The sequence below is a fragment of the Hyla sarda genome, chromosome 9 (genome assembly GCF_029499605.1).
Source record: "Hyla sarda isolate aHylSar1 chromosome 9, aHylSar1.hap1, whole genome shotgun sequence".
NCBI lineage: Eukaryota > Metazoa > Chordata > Amphibia > Anura > Hylidae > Hyla > Hyla sarda.
This window is the reverse complement of record NC_079197.1, coordinates 124,823,577-124,844,141: the sequence shown is the minus strand read 5'-3', so window position 1 is coordinate 124,844,141 and position 20,565 is coordinate 124,823,577. Positions and strand designations below refer to the sequence as shown.

At 42.7% G+C, this 20,565-nt stretch overlaps 1 protein-coding gene across 1 annotated transcript in view; it reads left to right on the top strand.

Moving 5' to 3' along the window:
- The first annotated feature begins 5,655 nt into the window (after nucleotides 1-5,655).
- Nucleotides 5,656-20,565, top strand: part of CD40LG (CD40 ligand) — a 199,045-nt gene continuing 184,135 nt past the window's right edge. Inside the window, exon 1 of the mRNA XM_056540320.1 lies at nucleotides 5,656-6,051. Within this exon, the coding sequence (XP_056396295.1) occupies nucleotides 5,700-6,051 (352 nt within the window). The 5' untranslated portion in view covers nucleotides 5,656-5,699. The remainder of the gene's footprint in view (nucleotides 6,052-20,565) is intronic.

Here is a 20,565-nt window from a genome sequence, read left to right as displayed (position 1 = left end):
GAATTAGGCAATACAAAATTTAGAAAACTGTGGGGCGGATTTATCCTCTGGTTTTCCTTACGTGCGACAAATTTAGCAAAAGGTCGCACGGTGTTAATAAATTTGATGAATTTATGGCAAAGTGAAGTTCATTTTCCAAAAAATCTCTGAGCTGATCTTGGTTTAAGGTGTGTTTTTGCTTGTGCGACTTTTTGTGCGACTTCTTGTGACCACTGCAATGTCAAAAAAAAGCCATACGCATGGGTATTTTAAAGTTTTGCCATTTCTGCATAGCTGACACAAAAGTTGCATAGGAAACCCCCCCAGTAGCATATATGACTTTTCATCTGACAGGTGTGAAAAATGCAATGATAAATCTCCTCCCTGTGTGACCTGGATGCTTTCATCAATTGACAATGCTACCTGTGATACCGTGACAAGGAAAGGGTGTATTTCCTTGGCTCACCCTGGAGAAACCTCCACCTGAGGCCTAATGAATGAGGCAGCAGAGAGGAAAGGTGTTTATAAGGAAGAGATTCAGTGTAATCTTTGCTCTCTCTAGGAAACAGCAGGCTTGCTTTAAGGGGGAGACACAGGCCCTGTTGAGGAAACACACAGCCGGAGCTGTGAGTGGTCCAAGAAGTGGTGTGCACTGTGAGTAGCAGGATGCAGGAGTCACACGTTTAACTGGCTGAGGGCAGCTCACCAGTTAGTAGTCAGGGCATGCTGATATGTGTAGTATGTGACCAGACGGTCTAGGATTTTATTTTGTTCCTGCGTTGTGTTTGTTTTTTCCTGCAACCTGTCTAAATAAGGCTGTGAAGGTGCCAGACTTGCAGGAATAACCGTTGTCTGCCGATTTATTGAGAGGAAACATGTCCCGTGGCAGTGTCCAGGACGATCCTAGAGCTATCCCCAAGGAGGAATCTTTACATTTGATGGATGATGCGGGCATCACGTTGCAAAGGGCAACCAACGGACGACTTGCAGTCAAGCCATTGCTAGGAGCAACCCCCTGCATGTTGCAAATCAGATGAGCCCAGCTGAGGAGTACAAGTGCAGAACTGAGCCTGTGGTGGAGCGTTGCTAGGGGCAACGGATCGTGTCAAGGAAATGGGTAACATCAGAAGACCGTTGCTGGGAGCAACCGACGTGGGCCACAACCGGTGTTCGCCAAGATGGAAGAGAGGACCCGTGAGTTATTGGTGGGTGGAATCCCACTGCTAGTGGACTTGGATTGTTACCAGACTGCTTCTCGAATTATGCCAGACATAATTCCCTTTGTGAAGTCCCGACCGGAGCCCGGTAAGACTATTCAAATTGACTTTGAAGCATGTTTTGGGGGTAGTGAGCCATATGATGGAGGTATGTGCTGAACTTACAGATGAAATTGTACTGGGCAGAGACTTTCCGTATTTCTAGCAGTTGTGGGATGCAGAGAGTGCACCAGAGAATCTGCACACAAAGGTTCCAGAGTTAGTGAAGACTGGGTTGTCTCTACTGGACTGTGTGAATAGTGCTGTAAATTGTGAACGCATGCAGGCTGATGTGTTTTTGGTGAAAAACTTATGCTGCTGTCTTCGGATGTAAAGAGCACTGTTGCCACCTCTGACAGGACAAAAGAAAACCAGTGTGAGCTGGTTATAGAAGGTAAAAAGATGGTGCTTTTGTTAGAACCTAGATGTATAGTAAGTCTGGTAAAGACAGTTTCAGAAAATGAGGACCCCGTGATAGTGTCTATGCAGGCCGGTATTTGGGTTATAAAACTGTTAATGTCTGTATTTCTACTCCCTATGGTACTATAGGTCACAAGGTTGGTATAGAGCCCTCCTTGGAGTATGATGTAGTACTGGGGAAGGATTTTCCGTTTTTTCAACAGTTGTGGGAAGATTGTCAGGCGACTAGAGCAGGAACACCTGATAGGCTCACAACACTTGACATGCACCCTACAGTAGTGTAAAGTTACTCAGAAGAGGCTGAGGACAGTGAGTGTCAGCAGACCCTAGGTATATGTCAGGTGAGAGTGTGCCAGACCACTAGGGGAGCTGAAGAACAGTCCGCGAGCCAAGTTAAAGAGATGACTGGAAAAGAAGCTACGGAGATGTCTATGGAAAAAAAACAAAACTATGGAAGAGAGTACAGGTGGAGCTGGATGCTGTGCTTACGGGCACAGACAGAGTCCTAAGTGAAGGCAATATGGCGTCTGGACCAGAGAGGGCTCATAACCAGGAAGGTCGAACCGCTGGACCAGATATTGTTGCAGACCCAGGAGCCCTAGTCGTTTCTGCCGGGCCACGGAGGGACTGTGTCAAGGCAAAAGAAAAGTCTGCCAAGGAGAAGAGAGACAGTTCAGAGAAACTGTTCAGGAACCACCCGGAGACCCAAGTGGCCACGACCCCAGAAAAGGGGGAGACTTCATCTATAGATGGAGAAGAGTTGGGTCAAGTGACTTACTGAGGACAAGAAAATGTCCCAAGGTTCAACAGCGAGAGTGAGGAGACCGCTGTGAGTAAAAAGTCTCGGAAATGACAAGCTGGCCTTGGAAAGAAACTGGAGCAGATCCAGAATCTGGAAGAAACCCTGCAGATGGTTTCTGCGTCACTGAGGGAAAAAGAAGAGGTACAGCACTTGACAGAGGAGAGGGACGAAACGCTTGCAGACTTTAAGAAAGAGCAGGAAGCAAGGCTTCAGCTGAAAGAAGTCATGGAGCACCACAAAAGTGAGTTTGTGGCTCTGCAGGACGAACTGTCCCACTCCAAGGGTCTGATGACCAGCAAGAAGAATGAAGTGGAGAGTCTGGCCAAGCAGATCTCCTTCCAGGTGGAAGAAGTGAGTGTTCTGCATGGTGCATATCAGGCTCTAAGAAGTGTCCACAAGGCTAGGCTGGTAGCCATGGAAAAGCTGGAGAGAGAAAGTGATGATAGCTCATAAGGTGCAGAGCCTGGAAGCGCAGAATGAAACGCGCAGTAGGTCCTATGCGGCTGCCTTGGATTTGCTGGGAACGCAACTCTATGAACAAGATGCTCTGCTAGCGGACAATGATCAGGTAAGAGAACAATTGCTATCTCTGGAAGATACTGTCAGGGACTTGACAGAGTTGCTGGACAGAGAGAGGATGAACTCGGCTAAGCTCAAGAGTGAGCAGCGGAAATATTTAAAGATCGAAGAGAATATGAAGGTCCTAAAAGAGAGCAGAGACCAAGCTATTGTGGAATTGGCTAAAGAAGGGCTTGTGGGGCAAAAGCTACTGGATACAGGGATGCTTTCTCTAAAAGTAGCAGAGTCTGAACGCCATGAGCAAAAGCCATATGGGAAATCCTCTGAAGTTGAGACGGAAGTGAAACCATGTGAGAGGTCCTCTGAAGCTGCAGAGATAAGGACGGTGGTTAGTGAAGTCACTGAGGCCGAAAGATTCTCTGAAGCAGAGGCTAGAACTATCGCAACTGCAGAAGTCCGGAAAGCCGAGGATAGAAGAAGACAAAGGTTGGGAGCATCTGTCTTCTCCGTACTTAGTCTCAAAAGCCCTGCACACACCAGGGTGGAGAAACCTCCACCTGTGGCCTATTGAATGAATCAGCAGAGAGGGGAGGTGTTTATAAGGAAGAGATTCAGTGTAATCTTGGCTTTCTCTAGGAAACAGCAGGCTGGCTTTAAGGGGGAGACACAGGCCCTGTGAGGAAACACACAGCCAGAGCTGTGAGTGGTCCAAGAAGTGGTGGGAACTGTGAGTAGCAGGTTGCAGGAGGCACATGTTTAACTGGCTGAGGGTAGCTCACCAGTTAGTAGTCAGGGCATGCTGATATGTGTAGTCAGTGACCAGACGGTCTAGGATTTTATTTTGTTCCTGATTTATGTTTGTTTTTTCCTGCAACCTGTCTAAATAAAGCTGGCAAGGTGCCAGACTTGCAGGAATAACTGTTGTCTGCCGATTTATTGAGAGGAAACGTGTCCCATGGCAGTGTCCAGGATGATCCCAGAGCTATCCCCAAGGAGGAATCTTTCCATCCCATATGGAATAGTATGGAGCTGGATGCCGATCAATAAAGAAACGCTGATCAGAAGGTGCTACACACATGGTGATTCTAAAGCAAGAAAAAAAAACTTAATGGATGCCTATGGGAGAAAAATGCATCAAGCTGCATGAAAAACAAAGAACAAAAAAAATGCTGCGTTGGGGTGACGGAGCTGACCCCAAAAACATTTGTCTCTCAGCTACTTGTTTTTTTATTTTAAAATAATCTGATAAGAAAACACCAAAAAATATAAGACACAAAACTTGTTTTGTTTTTCTAAAAAAAATCCAGCCTACGGCAATTTTCAGACGACAGAATATCTTCAATGCTGCACAAATTCCGTTCATCCAAACTTGCTGAACAGAATAGCGGAATTCTGCCGAAATTTCAGCAGAATCCTTTGTTCTAAAAACACAGAATTCTGCCGAAATTCAAAGCCCCATTGACCTCAATAGACTAGTCTTTAAATTTACGGAATGGAAAACGTGGAATATCTATGGCGGAACGGCCACCGTGGAAATTCCACTTTGTGAATGGGACAGCGGAATCCCATTAAAATCAACGGGAGGAAATTCTGGCGGAATCCTTCTGCAGAATTCTGCTGCGCGAACGTGACCTAAGGCTTCTGTATAATAAAGTACATGAATAAACAAGCGCACATAAGTAAATACTAAATTCATCCCCCATACCTGATGTGTACATATTTTTTTATTTTTATTTTTTATTTACTAACGATAAAAAAAATGATTAAACAAACAAATGCTAAAATATTTTTATGTCTATTTGCTTTGTTTAAATCCCGCATATGCTGATTTACTCTGTCAGCTTAGAATTGTATTTATTTATCTGTTTCTTTTTATCTTTATCATTGCATAAGATACTATACATCATAGTTTCTTCTGGAACTTGTCACATTATTCATCTTTTTACTATTAATACTCATTCTATGATGTCTTACTTTATTGTGCAATGTAATATCTACTGTAAAACTCAATAAAAAATATTTATTTATTTATCTGTTTCTTTTTTTATCTTTACTCATTGCAAAAGAGATATATATATATATATATATATATATATATATATATTGGGGTGAAAAAAACATTTAAATTTGATTCCACATATGCTGATTTTATTTATTTATCTGATTCTTTTTTATCTTTACTCATTGCATAAGATATATATATATATATATATATATATATATATATATATATATATATCATAGTTTCTTCTGGAGCTCATCACATTATTCATCTTTTACTATTAATACTCATTCTATGATGTCTTACTTTATTGCACAATGTAATATCTACTGTAAAACTCAATAAAAAAAAACATTTAAATTTGATTCCACACACCTTGACCCTAATAACTGTCTAAATATTTTTCATATCAAAAGAATATGAAGGTAAGCTGTATTTCTGCTGCACAGAAACCTCTTCTTAGTAATATTATAAGCAGCCATTCAGCCAGGGTATAATAAATGTTTGCTGCCAAAACTTCCTCCGTTACTAAAGGGTTAACAGCAGATCCATGTCCGTAGTGCGCCCCGCTGACTTTACATTGATACACTATGACCATGCAGTGCCGCGTAGCTGCCGGCAGGGGGAGCTCGCACACGTGCTGGGCTCAGTCCTGGCTGCTTGCTTATACCTGGGCTTCCTGACAATAGGCTGCAGGCGCAGAGGGTGATGATCAGCGGACATGGTGTATGTCCTGGGCATGCTGAATGACTCTGTGCTGCCCAATGCCAGCCTGGGGGACAGCAGGGGCCCCACAGTACCCGGCCTCAGCAGGACAGCTCACAATGTGGTGGCTGTGTGCCTGGGCTGCATCCTGGTGCTGGGATTCCTCTACAACTTTCTGGTGCTGCTGATCTATGTGAAGTTTGAGGCGGTGAGGACCCCCATCAATATGATCCTGCTGAACATCAGTGTCAGTGACCTGCTGGTCTGTGTCTTTGGGACCCCCTTCAGCTTTGCAGCCAGTGTATCTGGTGGGTGGCTCATAGGACAGCAGGGATGTAAGTGGTATGGCTTCTGCAACTCCTTGTTCGGTGAGTAACTTGTAGTAGAGCTGAGTTTGTCACATGCTGCAGTGTGGATGGCATTGGTACCTACTTGGCATGACAGCATATTTGTGGTTTTACATAGGATTGCATGTAAGCAGACTTTAGTTTAAGGCATTGTTTCCCAACCAGGGTGCCTCCAGCTGTTGCAAAACTACAACTCCCAGCATGCCCGGACAGCCGAAGGCTGTCCGGGCATGCTGGGAGTTTTAGTTTTGCAACAGCTGGAGGCACCCTGGTTGGGAAACATTGGGTTAAAGGGGTTATCCAGCCTTTGGCTGTCCGGGCATGCTGGGAGTTTTAGTTTTTCAACAGCTGGAGGCACCCTGGTTGGGAAACATTGGGTTAAAGGGGTTATCCAGCCTACAGCTGTCCGGACATGCTGGGAGTTGTAGTTTTGAAAAAGCTGGAGGCACCCTGGTTGGGAAACATTGGGTTAAAGGGGTTATCCAGCCTTCGGCTGTCCGGGCATGCTGGGAGTTTTAGTTTTGCAACAGCTGGAGGCACCCTGGTTGGGAAACATTGGGTTAAAGGGGTTATCCAGTCTACAGCTGTCCGGACATGCTGGGAATTGTAGTTTTGAAAAAGCTGGAGGCACCTTGGTTGGGAAGCATTGGGTTAAAGGGGTTATCCAGCCTTCGGCTGTCCGGACATGCTGGGAGTTTTAGTTTTGCAACAGCTGGAGGCACCCTGGTTGGGAAACATTGGGTTAAAGGGGTTATCCAGCCTTCGGCTGTCCGGACATGCTGGGAGTTTTAGTTTTGCAACAGCTGGAGGCACCCTGGTTGGGAAACATTTGGTTAAAGGGGTTATCCAGCCTTCGGCTGTCCGGGCATGCTGGGAGTTTTAGTTTTGTAACAGCTGGATGCACCCTGGTTGGGAAACATTGGGATAAAGGGGTTATCCAGCCTTCGGCTGTCCCTGCATGCTGGGACTTGTATATTTCCAAAAGCTGGAGGCACCCTGGTTGGGAAACATTGGGTTAAAGGGGTTATCCAGGAAAAAACTTCTGGAAAGTTTGAAACAGATTTGTGAATTACTTCTATTAAAAAAATCTTAATCCTTTCAGTACTTATGAGCTGCTGAAGTTGAGTCGTTCTTTTCTGTCTAAGTGCTCTCCAATTAGCAGGAAAAAATAGAAGTATGTTCCTCTCAAGAAAGGTGCTGGTCCCCAGGATTTATGATGAATATTTCTTTCTTTGCAACGCGTTTCGATCCCGCACAGGTATCTTCGTCAGGCATGCCTTCGGCTGTCCGGACATGCTGAGCGTTTTTATTCATTTTTTCATGATATAAAAAGTGACCAAAATGCACTATTTTGGACTTTTTTGGATTTTTTTTTGCGCGGACGCCATTCACCATGCAGTTTAATTAACGATATATTTTTATAATTCGGACATTTCCGCACGCAGCGATACCACATATGTTTATTTTTATTTACACTTTTTTTTTTTTTTATGGGAAAAGGGGGGTGATTCAAACTTTTATTAGGGAAGGGGTTAAATGATCTTCATTCACTTTTTTTTTTTCACTTTTTTTTCTGCAGTTATAGGGAGACACTGCAGACACTGATCTTGAGGATAAGGGATAAGTGTTTGTACCGCTGCAGATGTCCTTTAATAGCGCGCGGCACACGCTGTGGCCCCGCGTTATAGAACGGGAGCGGACGGTACATTTCCGCACGCGGATACCACATATGTTTATTTTTATTTACACTGGGTTTTTTTTTTATGGGAAAAGGGGGGTGATTCAAACTTTTATTAGGGAAGGGGTTAAATGTTCTTCATTCACTTTTTTTTTTTTACTTTTTTTTCTGCAGTTATAGCTCCCATAGGGAACTATAACACTGCACACACTGATCTTTTACATTAATCAGTGGTTTCTCATAAGAAACCACTGATCGATGATTCTGCCGCTTGACTGCTCATGCCTGGATCTCAGGCACTGAGCAGTCATTCGGCGATCGCAGTCATTCGGCGATCGGACAGCATGGAGGCAAGGTAGGAGACCCTCCTTGTGTCCTACAGCTGTTCGGGACGCCACAATTTTGCCGCAGCGATCCTGAATAGCTCCCTGAGCTAACCGGCAGTGATTTTGTTTCACTTTAGATGCGCCGTTCAACTTTGAACGCCACGTCTAAAGGGTTAATAGCGCGCGGAACACGCTGTGGCCCCGCGTTATAGAACGGGAGCGGACTCGGGGCGTACAGGTACGCCCTGGGTCCTTAACAGGTTAAACAGATTTGTGAATTACTTCTATTAAAAAAATCTTAATCCTTTCAGTACTTATGAGCTGCTGAAGTTGAGTTGTTCTTTTCTGTCTAAGTGCTCTCTGATTAGCAGGAAAAAATACAAGTATGTTCCTCTCAAGAAAGGTGCTGGTCCCCAGGATTTATGATGAATATTTCTTTCTTTGCAACGCGTTTCGATCCCGCACAGGGATCTTCGTCAGGCATGATTTTATGCTTGACGAGGATCCCTGTCCGGGATCGAAATACCCATTGCAAATAAATAAATATTCATTATAAATCCTGGGGACCAGCGCCTTTCTTGAGAAGAACATACTTCTATTTTTTCCTGATAATCTACCTCCACCTGTCTCTCCAGATGCTACTGTAGGTGTTGTGCCCTGAGCGCAACACCTAGGGGTGAGAACCCATCTTTGATTTTAATTCTGGTACTCGTGGTAAACGGTCTTCTCTAGGGGCGCACCTCTTGTTGTTTTTTCTCTTTTATATATAAGTGCTCTCTGATGACGCCTGTCTTGGGAACTGTCCAGAGTAGAAGCATATCCCCATAGCAAACCTCTTCTACTCTGTGCAGTTCCCGAGACAAGCAGAGATGTCAGCATAGAGCACTGTTTCCAGACAGAAAAGAACAACTCAACTTCAGCAGCTGATAATTATTGAAAAGATTAAGATTTTTTTATTTAAGTAATTTACAAATCTGTTTAACTTTCTGGAGCCAGCTGATATATATATATAGTTTTTTTCCTGGAATACCCCTTTAAGTGCTTCTCTGTTCTGTCTCGACTTCATGTGCAACATTCTTTACTATCCTGGAATGTGAAAAAGATAAAGGAGACCTCTAGACTACTGGAAGAGCATCTGAAGTGAGTGGCCACATTTTAGTCCTACTTGCCATTAAAGAGAACAGTAGAGATGTTATTAATATAACTACATACTACTATGGTTGTCATTATGGGGGTACTCTGGCTGGCATATTTGTATCTGTCAGGCTATGTTTCCACTTGGGTTTTTTTATGGCAGTTTTTCGATATCTACCACTGCAGTTTTTGAGCCAAAGTCAGAAGTGGATCCATAAGGGAGGAGGAGTATAAGTCTTTCCTTTATATGTCCTATTCCTTTTGAATACATTTCTGGCTTTGGCTCAAAAACTGCAGTGGTAGATATCCAAAAACTGCCAGAAAAAAAACAAGTGGAAACTTAGCCTCATGAGGCTGCTGTGGCTTTCTCTATGGTGGAACTATAGACAACACTGTTTTGCCGATACCATGATGAACAATATTTTGGCTGATTCTGTTATGGGGTTACTTTAGCTGATATTAAATCTTAACTCCGATGTTGGTCTGCTGGCAGGATACCTGTTTGAATCCCCTGACAACTTCATAGCCTGAGGCTTGCTCGCTACTAAAGCAGTCAGGATATGTATTTTCAGGGGAAGTGAAAAAAAACTGACCCGTAGCCGAATGTGACCTGAGCTCCTGGGCTCAGCACCCTTAGCTCTTCAGGATTAGGGTTAGGATTAGGGGTAAGGGTTAGGATTAAGGGTTAGGGTTAGAATTTAGAGTTAGGATTAGGGGTTAGGGTTAGGATTAGGGGTAAGGGATAGAATGGGGGTTAGGATTAGGGTTAGGGGTTAGGGTTAAGATTAGGGGTTAGGATTAGGGGTAAGGGTTAGGTTAGGGGTTAGGGTTAGGATTAGAGGTTAGGATTGGGGGTAAGGGTTAGGATTAGGGGTTAGGGTTAGGATTAGGGGTAAGGGATAGGATTGTGGTTAGGGTTAGGATTAGGGTTAGGGTTAGGATTAGGGGTTAGGATTAGGGGTAAGGGTTAGGTTAGGGGTTAGGGTTAGGATTAGAGGTTAGGATTGGGGGTAAGGGTTAGGATTAGGGATTAGGTTTAGGATTAGAGGTTATGATTAGGGGTTATTATTAGGGGTTAGGATTAGGGGTAAGGGTTAGGATTAGGGGCTAGGATAATGGGCAAGGGTTAGGAATAGGGGTTAGGATAATGGGTTAGGATTAGGGATAGGGGTTAGGATTAGAGGTTAGGGGTTAGGATTAGAGGTTAGGGGTTGGGATTAGAGGTTAGGGAGTGAGAGGGAGTCGGCTGTAAAGCAGAAAAGTGTGTCGCTGTGCAGAGGTAAAGACTAAACCCCAGTCACCGAGGTGAAGGTGGAATAAACCCCTAAACAAAAAATTCCCCCCTTAATTACATATGTGTATATTAAAACGTCACTTTTATTAGTAGACTTGTTAAAAAGGTCCAAAAAGAGTGTAATAAAAACATCAGCACAGTCCCTCCACAGAATTATTATGCTCTCCTATATAGAGTAGACATAAATATGGCGGCATCTGCAGTACGCCGCACTATGGGACTTGTAAGCTGTTATCTTAAAACCACAACACAATGTCTCCCCTACATGTTTCGTGGTATCAACCACGTCCTCAGGGGATATGAGACATATGACCACGTGCAAGAGAGGGAGCTGACTTTTATAACATCCTTGGATCCTCCCCATACTAATTAGCCAATCAGATTCTGCCTTCAATGGATGTGGACCAGTACAACCAATGGAAACCTACCTTGTATACAGGTACATGCGTACTAGTCCGGTATTTTAGGATGATCATGTGATAAAATTACCTCACTAGTAGGAAGTACGGGGATATTTGGCGACACGTGTATGTCATTTTTATGGGCCGGAAGCACTTCTCTCTTACCGTGACCTGTATAAGGTAGGTTTCCATTGATTGTACTGGTCCACATCCATTAAAGGCAGAATCTGATTGGCTAATTAGTAAGGGGAGGATCCAAGGATGTTATAAAAGGCAGCTTCCTCTCTCGCACGTGATCATATGTCTCATATCCCCTGATGGTGAGGTTAGTACCACAAAACATGTAGGAGAGACATTGTGTTGTGGTTTTAAAAATACAGCTTACTAGTCCCATAGTGCGGCGTAGTGCATACGCCGCCATAATTATGTCTACTCTATATAGGAGAGCATAATAATTCGGTGGAGGGACTGTGCTGGTGTTTTTAATACACTCTTTTTGGACCTTTTTAACAAGTCTACTAGTAAAGGTGATGTTTTAATATACACATATGTAATTTAGGGGGGAATTTTTTGTTTAGGAGTTTATACCCTGTCAGCTAGGTGACTGGGGTTTGGTGTTTATCATTGTTTGTACCCCTTCCCTGCCTTGGGAAATTGGATTATTGCTGTGCAGAGGGTCACATTCCGCTACAGGGACACAGTTTTGATCACTGCAGTCTCAAGTCTCAGGATATGAAGTTGACGGGGGATTTAAAGAAGTATCCTGCCAGCAGACTAACATTGGAGTTACACTTCAATGTTTTGCTTTAAAGGATATTGTGACAAACTGTTTTGGGCCACCATAATTAGCAATGATAAAAGGGGGGACCATGTTTTGTTCTTTTATGGGGGGACTTGTGGCTTGGAGTCAATTTTGCTGACTTTGCAGTAACCATGCTTTGAGTGTCAGTTTTTTAGCACTGCAGATGTCACTAGGGGGCACTGTGAAAGTTAACTTTTTAGGGTACACTGTAGCTTTTCAAACTTTAGCTGTCAATGAGGACACCGGTGCTTTCGTTATGTAAGCACTTTACAGTGCTGTGGAAATGTAATAAAAAACTACTTGTCATCGGGACTAAAACGGATCTATTTGTCCCTCATGACAGTCTACTTGTCCGGACCAATTTTTGCTTTTACACTCAAATTTTTTCTTCCTCGCCCTATAATAGCCATAACCACCTACTATAATGAAACCTTTTAATTTTTCAATAACCAAAAAATAAAGAAAAAATAAAGAGAGAGCTTGAGAAAGACTGCAAGTGGGCAGTTGAAATGTTGTTCTTGATGTTGGGTCAATAAACCTTATTCACCTATCCATTGGAGTGCTGCGGTCTCTCGTTTGTGTAGTGGCTATATATATATATATATATATATATATATATATATATATATATATATAAATAATCGGTGAAGTGAAATTGAAATAGTAAAAGATGATTTTGCTTTTGATAAATTTGGTGGTTTCTTTTCTACACCATTTACCTTGTGGTTAGATAACATGTTATTTTGATACTTTAGGTCGCCTGATTACAGCAATACCAGATTTATATAGTTTCTGTCATGTTTTACTAATTAAAAAAAAATTCTGAACTTTTTCGAATTTAGTTAATTGCTATTTTTTACCCCTGTAGCTTTAAAAAAAAATTTTTTTTGCATACCAGGCTGGATGAGGGCTCATTTTTTTGCGCCATAATCAGTTGTTTTGTATCTGTACCATTTTGGTATTGATCTGACTCTTTAATGGCTTTTTACTTTTTTTTTTCTGGGATATTATAAAAATTACAATTCTGTGGTTTGGTATTTTTTTCACATTTACGTCATTTACCATATGGGATACATAATGTTATATTTTAATAGTTCGTACAATTACGCATGCAGCGATACTAAATATGTTTATTTTTATTATGTTTACATGTTTTTATATAGGAAAAGGAGGTGATTTGAACTTTTAACTTGGAAGGGGTTAATGTGTGTCTTTTAAACCTTTTTTTTTTTTTACACTTTATTAGACTTTTAGGAGGAATTATTAGATTCTCTATAGAAATATATATATTAGGGCTCAGGGTTTGAGAAAACTGGACAGGTTGTGTTTCAAGTAATAATTAAATTTATTGATTGTATATAATGTGACAATTGAATATTAGATAAAATGTAAATAGCAGCAACTGCGTCTCACAGGGCCCTTGTGTATTAAGAACTATAGCATATGTATAGTACAGTATATAAAATATAAAAATATACTTGTAAAAAATTATAAAAGATATAAAATAAGAATATAGAGACCACCATAAACATATATATAGAGAGGGATCTGGGTGGGAGAGTGTTAGTCCATCCTCTATGGTAGATTATCTCTTCTCATAAAAAAGTCCTGCTAATATAGACCGATTCTGGTATTGTGGTAACCAATGGCAACCATAAGGTTAGTAACCCGTAGCAACCGTTCAGATGAGTCCGGCTATTTAAGCACTTCAACGTTTAAGTAGAAGATAAACTTGATATTTGTAGACAATATTCAACATGAACAGCTAGTGTGCAGTCACTGTTAATATGCATGCATATTTGTATGGTACTTTGTATCTCACCGCTCCTGGACACTGATGCGCTGAACTTCACGGGGATGCTGCGATCTCCTCCTGATGCGCTGTGTAATCCCGCAGTGTATTAGCACTGAGTAGTTGTCTTGGTAAGCGGCAGAATCACCGGAGACTCGGCCGTCTCCCACAGTGGTGATGTTGGTAGATGGTGGGTTGCGGGTGGTGTTGTCGCAGCGGTTCTGCGGATGCGCACGTACATGTGCCAGTGGCGTCCTCGTGGCAGCGAGGCGCGGATGTCTCCTTCACCGGGTGTCGGGTGATTGACAGTTTATTGTCCGGTATCGGACTACTATTGACTTAAGCAGGGCAAATATACTGGTGGTCTCAATAGGTATTGGGGGGACGCTGGACGCGTTTCAGGACTGTCTCAGTCCTTTCTTCAGCAGCAAAGAATAAGTGAATTATTAGATTCCTCATGCAGATCAATAGAGTTCTATTGAACTCCATTGATCTATGTGCTCTGCAATCTATTGATAGAGCCCAGTCCCGCCAGGCTCTGTCAATGACAGAGCCACGAACACCAGGGAACAGAGGTAAGCCCTCTGGCGATCACGGCATGCTGGCTATTAGCGGCAGCCCCCAGCTACTGAGAACAGCCGGGGGCTGCAAAGTACGGAGCGGGCATGAGTCGGGAGCCCGCTCCATACAGGCTGCTGAGCACCGCTGTGCTTGTCAGGTCCGGCCCTGCTTGCCCGAAGCAGGGCCGAAATTCACCCACCCAGCACCCGGAACTGCATGTCCCGGGCTTGGGTGATAGGAATTCCACATTCCTGACTTTAGCTGTCATTGTGGGCACTATGAGTGTCACTGTTAGTGTCTATTCACACGTACAGTATTCTGCGTAGATTTGATGCGCAGGATTTGAAGCTGTGTTCAGTCATTCAGTTTACATTGAAATCTGCAGCAGAAAATCCTGCGCAACAAATCTGCGCAGAATACTGTACATGTGAATAGACAATTAAGGGGGCACTGCTAATTGGATTTTAAGACATCATGGCTGTTACTGTCAAAGGCATATAATATAATAGTGCCACACACTGTGTCCCTTGCATATAATAGTGCCACACACTGTGCCCCCTGTATATACTAGTGCCAAACACTGTGCTCCCTGGATATACTAGTGCCAAACACTGTGCTCCCTGGATATAGTAGTGCCAAACACTGTGCTCCCTGGATATAAAAGTGCCTAATTCTGTGCCTCCTGGATATAAAAGTTCCACACATTGTGCCCCCTAGATATAATAGTGCTACACTTTTACCCTGGAGATAATAGTGCCAACACACTGTGCCCCCTGTATATATTAGTGCCACACACTGTGCTTCCTGGATATAAAAGTCACAATCTACCTCCAAAAATTGAACTTCAGGCGCTGAGGGACTAGATAGAAGTAGAGGCAAATAGCTTTATTCCCTGCAGGCAACGCGTTTCGTGCATCTGCGCTTCATCAGGCATAAGGGCAAGGGAACAGGAAACACATATAAATACTCCAGAGGATTAACCCCTTGCTGTCAGAACAAATCATTCAGCAAGGAGTTCACATGTTAACCCTTAGTTTACCAAAAATTCTCATAATGGAGTCAAACATGCAGACATGCAGTGATTACAGCAGCACTTTAACAAAGTGCAAAGGTGCTGCTGTTATCACTGCATGTCTGCATGTTTGACTCCATTATGAGAATTTTTGGTAAACTAAGGGTTAACATGTGATCTCCATGCTGAATGATTTGTTCTGACAGCAAGGGGTTAATCCTCCAGAGTATATATATATATATATGTGTTTCCTGTTCCCTTGCCCTTATGCCTGATGAAGCGCAGATGCGCAAAACGCGTTGCATGCTGGGAATAAAGCTATTTGCCTCTACTTCTATCCAGTCCCTCAGCGCCTGAAGTTCCATTTTTGGAGGTGGATTGTGGTTTTTCTGGTTACTTGTGGAATGGTAGCAGTGGGCTATTGATATATACCCTTCTCCATGTTGTGCTGGCCGTTGCACAACATTTTATGGTAAGCGCTCATTCACTTTTGGCGTTTGTCAATATTGGCAATATTACACTATGGAGCGCTCCTTCTCTCCCTTTTTCTGGATATAGGAGTGACACATTCTGTGCCCCCTGGATATAATAGTTCCACAATTTGTGCCTCCTGGATATAATAGTGCCTCACACTGTGACCCTGGATATAATAGTTCACACACTGTGCCTCTAGATATAATAGTTCAAAACACTGTCCCCTAGATATAATAATGCCACACACTATGCCCCCTAGGTATAATAGTGCCACACACTATGCCCCCTAGGTATAATAGTGCCACACACTATGCCCCTAGATATAATAGTGCCACACACTATGCCCCCTAGATATAATAGTGCCATACACTATGCCCCCTAGATATAATAGTGCCACACACTATGCCCCCTAGGTATAATAGTGCCACACACTATGCCCCCTAGATATAATAGTGCCACACACTATGCCCCTAGATATAATAGTGGCACACACTATGCCCCTAGATATAATAGCGCCACACACTATGCCCCCTAGGTATAATAGTGCTACACACTATGCCCCCTAGGTATAATAGTGCCACACACTATGCCCCTAGATATAATAGTGCCACACACTATGCCCCCTAGATATAATAGTGCCACACACTATGCCCCCTAGATATAATAGTGCCACACACTATGCCCCCTAGATATAATAGTGGCACATACTACGCCCCTAGATATAATAGTGGCACACACTATGCCCCTAGATATAATAGCGCCACACACTATGCCCCTAGATATAATAGCGCCACACACTATGCCCCCTAGGTATAATAGTGCCACACACTATGCCCCTAAATATAATAGTGCCACACACTATGCCCCCTAGGTATAATAGTGCCACACACTATGCCCCTAGATATAATAGTGCCACACACTATGCCCTCTAGAAATAATAGTGCCACACACTATGCCCCCTAGATATAATAGTGCCACACACTATGCCCCCTAGGTATAATAGTGCCACACACTATGCCCCTAGATATAATAGTGCCACACACTATGCCCCTTAGATATAATAGTGCCACACACTATGCCGCCTAGATATAATAGTGCCACACACTATGCCCCCTAGAGATAATAAACAGTGCACACACACCCCCTAGATATAATATTGCCACACACTATGTCCCCTAGATATAATAGTCCCATACATTATGCCCCCTAAAGATAATAGTGCCACACACTGTGCCCCTTGGATATAATACTGCCACTTTCTGTTTCCTAAAGATAATGTTGCATGCCACTGCCCTCTTCCTTTATAGTGCACACCACACTCCCTGTTAGTACAAGTCATGCCCTGCTTACTAAATATCCTTGCCTGGTGTTGTCCTACAATTGTGAATTAGTCACTGACGATTCACCTGCTTATTATAACACCACTCCCCTCCCGCCAGCCTCCTCGCACATACAGTCCGATGTAAATAACATCACATAGCTGCAACGCTGTGCGTGGCAGCTCTCTGCATAGCTCTGCCGGGCCTTCAGGTTATATACTCATACGGTAAGGAATGGAAACTTGGTGGCCCACTGACTGACAATCTGGATGGCCCACCATGATTCTGCCTGGCCTGGAAGATTGTCAGTCTGGGCCCGCAAATGAGCACGCTCAACTTCATATGTTCTCTACCGTGGAAGATAACCATAAGGGAAGGACACTAGGCTCCTGTTCTATGGACTGGTGGGAGTTCAGAGGTTGAAATCCCACAAATCACATCATGACTATGCTGCTAGTGTATATAGGGCTAAAACCTCTATATGCTGGTAATAGCTACGGCGTCTAAATGGACATGTAAATGCGCCCTGGTGGGCTAGTGGGGTGGATAGGCCATCCCGCAGCATGATTGCAGGCGAGAAGGATCCACTCTGGAGGTAGCCTGAGGGCTTACCTCTTGTTCCCTGGCATCTGTGGCTCTGTCATTGATAGAGCCTGGCTGGACCAGGCTTTATCAATGGAGCACAGATCACACAGATCAGTGGAGTTCAATAGAACTGCATTGATCTGTATGTGGAACCAATTGACTCCTCCTAAAAGTCCCTTAAGTGTCAAAAACACACACATTAACCCCTTCCATATTAAAGGTTCAAATCACCCCCTTTTCCTATATAAAAAAAACATGTAAACATAATAAAAATAAATATATTTGGCATCACCGCATATGTCTGATCTATTAATATAGAACATTATATATCCCATACGGTAAATAACGTAAATGTAAAAAAAAATAATACCAAACTCCAGAATTGCTATTTTTTATAAAATCCCATAAAAAAGTAAAAAGCGATTAAAAAGTCAGATCAATACCAAACAACAGATTATGGTGCAAAAAAACTAAAAATTAGCCCTCATACAGCCTGGTATACGAAAAAAAAAAAAGTTACAGGGGTGAGAAAATGGTAATAAAAAAAAAAAATTGTAAAAAGGTAAAAAGTTTTTAAAATTAGTAAAATGTGACTAAAACTATACAAATTTGGTATTGCTGTAATCAGGCCGACTGAAAGTATCAAAATAACATGTTAGCTTAACCACCTCATCAAAATAATTTTTTTTTGTTTCGGAGCATATGTTATGGAAAAAGTACAATTGGTCCTGTAAAAAACAAGCCCTCGTATGGGTCTGTAGATGGAAAAATAAAAGAGTTATGGTTAATGTCACGATCACACCCTATCGGTCCAGCCAAGACGCTAGAGAGAGTGTGATTGTGCAAGGCTTAAAGCCGCCAGATCTCTGGGTATCCACTACAAGTCCCAGCAAGTCACCAAATTAACCCTTAGATAAACATGTTTCCACCAGAGCTGCCTTCAGAAAGGTGAGCTCCTATATTTAGAGATCAAAGACCAGAGCTGATTAATTAAACATTTAATCTGATAAAAGGTATCACAGTGCTATGCATAAAAATAAACAAATGACATACAGTTACAAAAATATGAAAGAGTTTAGCAAGGCAAGTTCAGAGAACAAAAGATGAAGTTCTTACAGCATGATGATATAGCAGTCCATGAGAGTGAGTTCCAGCTGTTCTTAGGATGGTCCTGTCAGCTTGTTGCACAGCATTGAACACCCTGAGTCTAGCATTGTTAAATATTATATATCTGCCTTTTTGGAAGGGAGACTCCATTCCCCTCTCCCCTCTGATCCCACCAGGGGGTCTTTCTCTTCCTGGCCCCTTATCTGTTTGATTATATGATGGGACCAGAGTGCAGGACTTCAAAAAAGCCTTTAACTTCAAAGGAGATGTAAACAAACAGCCAGACCCCCAATAAAATGCAATACACAAACCCACAGTCTGAATGACCTCTCACCTCCAGGTCTTAGGTTGTACACGGATAATCCATCACACACAGTTATAATTTATAATACACATATAGGATTTTAATAATCAGGCCTTGGGCCTTACAGTTAATATTGGATGAGGAGGAAAAAAACGAAAATTGGCCCAGACAAGTGAATTGTCATGAGGGACAAGTAGATTGTGCTCCCGTTTTAGTCCCTTGGGCAAGTATTTTTCTTTCACACACCTGAATATACAGTATATACAGTGGAGCAAAAAAGTATTAAGTCACCAATTGTGCAAGTTCTCTTTACAAAGATGAGAGAGGCTGTAATTTTCATCATAGGTATACCTCAACTATGAGAGACATAATGAGAAAAAAAAAATCCATAAAATCTCATTGTCTGATTTGCAAATTATGGTGGAAAATAAGTATTTGGTCAATAACAAAAGTTAATCTCAATACTTTGTTATATACCCTTTGTTGGCAATGACAGAGGTCAAACGTTTTCTGTAAGTCTTCACAAGGTTTTCACACACTGTTGCTTGTATTTTGGCCCATTCCTCCATGCAGATCTCCTCCAGAGCAGTGATGATTTGGCGCTGTCGCTGGGCAACACAGACTTTCAATTCCCTCCAGAGGTTTTCTATGGGGTTGAGATCTGGAGACTGGCTAGGCCACTCTGGGATCTTGAAATGCTTCTTACGAAGCCACTCCTTTGTTACCCAGGCGGTATGTTAGGGATCACTGTCATGCTGAAAGACCCAGCCATGTTTCATCTTCAATGCCCTTGCTGATGGAAGGAGGTTTTCATTCAAAATCTCACGATACATGGCCCCATTCATTCTTTCCTTTACACGGATCAGTCGTCCTGGTCCCGTAACAGAAAAACAGCCCCAAAGCTTGTTTCCACCCCCATGCTTCACAGTAGGTATGGTGTTCTTTGGATGCAACTCAGCATTCTTTCTCCTCCAAACACAACGAGTTGAGTCTTTACCAAAAAGTTCTACTTTAGTTTCATCTGACCATATGAAATTCTCCCAATACTCTTCTGGATCATCCAAATGCTCTCTAGCAAACGTCAGACGGACCCGGACATGTACTGGCTTAAGCAGGGGACACGTCTGGCACTGCATGATTTAAGTCCCTGGCGGCGTAGTGTATTAATGATGGTACCCTTTGTTACTTTAATCCCAGCTCTCTGAAGGTTGTTTACTAGGTCCCCCATGTGGTTCTGGGATTTTTGCTCACCGTTCTTGTGATCATTTTGACACCACAGGGTGAGATCTTGCGTGGAGCCCCAGATTGTGGGAGATTATCATTGGTCTTGTATCTCTTCCATTTTCTAATAATTGCTCCCACAGTTGATTTCTTCACACCAAGCTGCTTGCCTATTTCTGATTTAGTTATCCCAGCCTGGTGCAGTTCTACAATTTTGTTTCTTGTGTCCTTCGACAGCTCTTTGGTCTTGGCCATAGTGGAGTTTGGAGTGTGACTGTTTGAGGTTGTGGAAAGGTGTCTTTTATACTGATAAGTTCAAACAGGTCAAATTAATACAGGTAATGAGTGAAGAACAGAGGCGACTCTTAATCAAGAAGTTACAGGTCTGTGAGAGCCAGAAATCTTGCTTGTTTGTAGGTGACCAAATACTTATTTTCCACCATAATTTGCAAATAAATTCTTTAAAAGTCAGACAATGTAATTTTATGGATTTTTTTTTCTCATTATGTCTCTCATAGTTGAGGT